Genomic DNA, 5450 nt, shown 5'->3' with positions numbered 1-5450 from the left:
CTAGATTCTGTAAGATTCATTTTTGTTGTTGTAAAATCCCTGATCCAAGAAATTAAAATTCTTTTTTTTTTGCCACAACAAACTTATCCGACTGCACAAGAGACATTTTTTGTAGTTGTCGGTTTCAAGCCATGGTTTTGACTTCTCCATCGAGCTGCAGGACTTTATGTTGCAATGAAAAATGAGCCTACAGTAAGTAAAAATGTGAGAGGGAGCACCCAGATGAAGGTTCAGAGGGCTGCACAAAGCACAGCTGAACTTGATGGTTGTTAGAAGTAATTAGCTTTGTAGGTATTTGGCTGTAGATCAAGGGATTGAACTAAAATGAAATTCTAAGCGAGACGAAATGTAACGGGGACTTCAAGGTGATTGCAGTTCACTCTGAGGGGGTACATGAAGGTGTGCATGAGATTTATCTGTAGTCTGTTGGTTCTTCGATACATTTCACTCAAAACCCACAAATGTGAACCTGAATGTTTTTGCAAAAATGTCGTAGTAATCAGTGTAGCAGCGGCTGACATTACAATCCACATGCTGTAACCATGCCACCAGCACGGCTAAGAAAAGAACATGCAGTGATTTACAAAAGTAGAATAGGGTAAAAAAAAAAAAAAACAGCACTTAGCGCTGTGAATAGTTCTTGATTATAGCTTTGGATTCAAGTCTGCTGGTCATCCAATCAGAGAGAGATCCCAACATGAGGTGAATGTGTTGAAGCTAGTAGAAAAGAATATCTAAGATTGCTGCAGGACTATGAAGAGAAAAAAAAACACTCACAAATACTTTTAATTTCACACCAGCAGGCCAAAATAGACATGTGTTAGCTCTCCTTGCCCATCCCTTTCTACAAAGTCTTAAAGTTTAGCACACGCTTTAATCCTGATCCCACATTAGCCGTGTTGCACAGTTCACTTCCACTTCCTACTAAGGAAATCACGCTGAGGTAAGATTTTTAAAAAGTCATCATGCTGTCTGTCTTTCTGTGCTCTGAAAGTCAGATCAGTGGCCTCGGCCGGGGCTCTGCGCTCCGCAGGAACAAAATGTAAATGGAATTAGATGAAATGAACTGCTTTGTGTTTTCATGCTTGACAAACTCCACTTAGATTGAAACATTGCTCTAATACCACCACTGGGGAGGATTACTGCAGTTTTACTATGACGGCGTCTGGGGTTATTTCTGTTTTACATATACTGTATAGCCAATGTTACACTAATGTAATCCCCTGGAATAATTCCACTGCCTGGCCTTGCGAGAAAAAAAAAAGCATCACAAATCGTTTTGACGTACAGAGTGTGTAACAAATCAGGTGATAGATGAACCTACACCTCTTATATTCACGTCATTTTCTTAAAGGAATGGTTTAATGGTTATTTGCTTCCTGGCCGACAGTTAATGAGAAGATTCATACCATTCTCATACCTGTCCATTAAATAGAAGGCTGCAGTTAACATGCTATGTCCTGTTTTTTTTAAAGACACAAAAAAAATGTAAAAGCAGGACTTTGCTTTAATAGATCTGTTTCTTGGCTGGAACCAGCATTTTTCTGCAGAGCCAAGACATTGAACATAATATAACCTAACAATGGAAAGCACACATGTCTGCAATGTGGTTTTTTGCACCAGCTTTGATAGATACTGATTAAGGGCCATTGTTATCATTTCATAAAGCTAAGTGAGCTGTTTTGTCTTCATACTCGGCTAACCAGCTGATGGTTATGGCCTTATTTTAAACTTAAAGGCACAATAGTCTTCTAATTGTCAATGCTCCATCAGAAATCTGACATGTTTCCCAAAATATTAGACTTCTTCTTGAACTTCCACCCAATTTGTTTAATCTTGTGTAGCAGTACAAACTGTAAAAATAAAAATCTATGGTATTACACTGAGATTGAACTTTAGAAATCAGCCACTCAGACCAAAGTGGTTTGTAGCAGGGCTGAGATCAGCTTGAAGTTGTATGGCAAGCTACAGATTTAAATACTTACAGGTATTATCAGAGAATGTGCAATTAACCTTCATGTGTTCTGTGGGCAGAAGGGAAACCATCATTATCTTTAGTGTTGATGTTCAGAAAAAGGTTAAAAACAAAATTTAACATGTCCTTCAGAAAGTGCTTCAGAGTACTTCATAAAGTAATCAGATCCCTTCACTTGTCTTTAAATTAATAAAACTTGCCCTTTTTCCCTCCAGTTTGCCCCTGTAACAGATCACTTGCACTCTGAAGCTGGTTTTCCTCAAAGAGCTCTCTTCATTTGGTTGCATACTTGTCTCTGCTGCTAAGAAGCACCGCCGTAGCATGATGATGCCACCACCATGCAGGGATAGTATTACCAGGTGTTGTTTATCAGATGTTGTGCTTCAAGGCCAAATTTTTGTCTCAACAGACCACAAAATGTTTTTTTCTTCACACTCTCTGTGTGTAAAATGCTTGAGTTTGCCAAACAGCACTTAAAGGACAAAGTGGCTACGATCTAAATGCTTTAGTGTAAAAGCCTAATTGATGAAATGCGGCTGAGATGGTCATTCTTCTGGCAGGTTTTCACGTTTTTAGAGATTAATTCTTAGGCTCGGTTAGAGTGACTGTTGGGTTCTTGGCCACCTCCCTGTCCAAAGCCCTTCTTGTAGATTGATGTTACAGTTAAATTAACGTGACAACGTACACAAAAAGTGAAGGAGTCTGATTAATCCTGTAAACTGTATGTAAAGTTCTGTGATTTCTTTATCTTCTGTTTACACAAAATCCATTTCCTAACCACCAGCCACCAGAGCTTAAATCAAGTTCTGTTAGTCCAGGGACATGAAAATGTTTATTTTATGAATATATAAATATATATAAATATATGAATATTAATTTCATCAAAAAGTTCATATTCTTTCCTAAACTCATTTTTGAGAGCTCCTTGGAGTATTTATGAAAGTTATGCTCCAGAAACTCATCCTGTTCGAAACATTAAAAGAGATTGTCGCGAAGTATTTTTCCTGCATTGACTTTTAAAGGTAGAGTTAACTCAGTCTGATTTGCCCACAGTTTACATGGGGACACTGAGAGGGGAAACTGTAAGAAAAAAAACTGGACAGGAAGTTGTTTAATGCTACAGACTGGGCTGGTGATTGCCGGTGGAGTGAACTGCTCTGGAAGTTTTTACACATTACGACGAGTAATTTGGTTTAACATTATGCAAAAAGGAAAAAAAGGTGACTGACGTAGTTGTCCACTATCATCCATATAAAAGGTTTCCTGTAATCTTTGACATATAAAGATTCAAAAATTCAGCGGCCTTATAGACTGATGTTAAAGATCTCCTATGGGGAAAATCCAGTTTTATTGTGTTTTGTGGTTAAAGTTGGAGGTGTAAAGGACAAACTGTTGAGATATGAAGACATTTGTCAAGCCCCCCAACTTGAGAAGCCAATAAGAACTTTACTAACATGATATGTTCCAACTGAGGAATCAATAGCTCAAACTATAAGTGAGCCAGATGAGCCGTTCAGAATGAGCAGCTTCCTCTCAGTGCCTCAGGTTTGTTTACCTTCCAGAGCTGCTTCTGCTAACTCTAAAATGTCTCAGCTAGCTCAACAAATCTTCTGCTGATGGTTGCAAGAATGAACACAAGAGCTTACATGCACTTCCAGCATCTGAGGAACTGAAAACCAAGTGGATTACTTTTATTTTGGATGGGGACGTCCCCACATCAAAAGTAAATTCCTTGGTGCCAGCTGGGGAATGAAATAGTGACTCACCATACACACAACTTAGGAACATCTGTGCTGTGAATTAGGAAATATTGTCACGTAAAAGCATCGCTCAAACTAAAAGAGGCGATAGAAAGTCCTGTCATGTCTGTGTCGGGTGTCGTGTTCAGCTCTTTTGGTCCACGCTGTTAATCACAAACGCAGAGAGTCTTCCTTCTGAAGGGGACAAGCAGCAGCTCTGCTACATTTAATGTACCGACTCTGAAACAGCCCCTTCATAACAGGACTAAAACCAGAAACTTTATAGTCATGGTAAAATTAATCATCTTTGCAGTATTTTGAACTGAGAAATTGAAAGGTACATTCTAGAGATGTGAGGCTTTTATTAATTTGCTGAAAAGATGCACAATATGGAACATTTAACACTGACTCTGTCGCCCTTGAGCAAAACACTGAGCATTGAATTCCTCTGGATTGTGAGGCCAGGTATATGGATGGTGTTTGTGCAAAGTGTTTGAATGTGATTGAATAGGTGAGTCAGAGTCAAGGTGGAAAGCTCTTTGGATAAAAGCGCTATATAAATGCAGTTCATTTACACAAGATCGTCTGGAAACAAGGCAACATAGCTACAGTGGAAATTAGAAGATGCTTTCCACTCTGAGCTGATGACAGTTCTTAGGATCAAAGTAATCCCCAAATTATGGCTTAACATTAGTTGGCGAGAAGCCAGGAATTAATTTGAAAGCTATATTTTCCTGGGCCATATATAGCAGCCACACATCCTCTGCTGGAAAGTGGAGTCTGTATACAAGTCTGTGCAAACTGTAGATATTTGGCACAGTTAAAAAATAATTAGCAATAAAAACCTGCTTGACTTCATGTTGTCCTTTTCTACTGCAGTAAACATTTGGGTTAAAGAACACCTGATGAGAAAGTGGAGTGAAGTGCAGATAGGTTTTTGTGCAACATTTTAAATCATTTGGTATTTTTCTCTCTGACCTTCTCTCCCTTTTCTCTCCCATCATTGATCTCCCTGCCCGACTCCCACCACCAGTATTATTGCTGTAAGAAGGAAGAGTCGGAGTCGGAGGAGGAGGAGCCAGACTTTGCGGTCACGTCCCGCCTCCCGCCGGTGCACTCCAATCACAACATTGTGGCGGCAACGGCCGCCGCCTCCTCCATCCCAAATGGCCCGGCCCTTTTCTCCACCCCTCCACTGGCCAGGAAACTGACTCGATCGCAGACCTTCTGTCCGTCCTGTACACACTATGAGCTGCCTTTCTACCTCCAGCCTCCTCAGCCACAGATACACCACCAACCAGACGGGCTGAGGAATGGAGGCGACCGGATCAGCTACCGCAGCGTCCAGCAGCAAGACCTGGACCTGCCAGTGCCTGTAAACATTTCAAACTACCGTAAACCAAACCTTGCCCGGTCGGTCACCATGAGAGACATGTTCACGCGCAGCTGTAGCATCAGCACCGATGTTTAGCTGAGTGACGTTCAAACTCATCGCAAGTTGATGCTTAAATGAGTTGGAATGACCTAGGCAGGACTGGACTGGAGTCAGACTGTGTTTTTGTCATCTTGACCAGTTTAGTCTGATGTAGTCTGGTTTCATTCTACTCACCTCTTGCAGAATGGAGGACTCAGATGGCTCTCAGGACAGTTTTTTCAAAGGTACTATGCTCAGGTCCATGACCTTAAACTTGGGCCATTATAGAGTATTTAAAAGTATTTAAAAAATGGTAAATTAT

The 5450-nt window shown here is 40.5% G+C and overlaps 1 protein-coding gene across 1 annotated transcript in view; it reads left to right on the top strand.

Moving 5' to 3' along the window:
- The window catches only part of fam163ba (family with sequence similarity 163 member B, genome duplicate a), a 6364-nt gene extending 1179 nt beyond the window's left edge, over nt 1-5185 (top strand). The window contains exon 2 of the mRNA XM_008286226.1: nt 4748-5185. Coding sequence (XP_008284448.1) covers nt 4748-5185 — 438 coding nt within the window. The remainder of the gene's footprint in view (nt 1-4747) is intronic.
- Nucleotides 5186-5450: the final 265 nt, after the last annotated feature.

The sequence above is a fragment of the Stegastes partitus genome, unplaced genomic scaffold, assembly GCF_000690725.1.
Source record: "Stegastes partitus isolate 25-593 unplaced genomic scaffold, Stegastes_partitus-1.0.2 Scaffold443, whole genome shotgun sequence".
In the NCBI taxonomy this organism is placed as follows: domain Eukaryota; kingdom Metazoa; phylum Chordata; class Actinopteri; family Pomacentridae; genus Stegastes; species Stegastes partitus.
The sequence above is the reverse complement of the archived record's forward strand: the minus strand, read 5'-3'. Positions and strand labels throughout refer to the sequence as shown.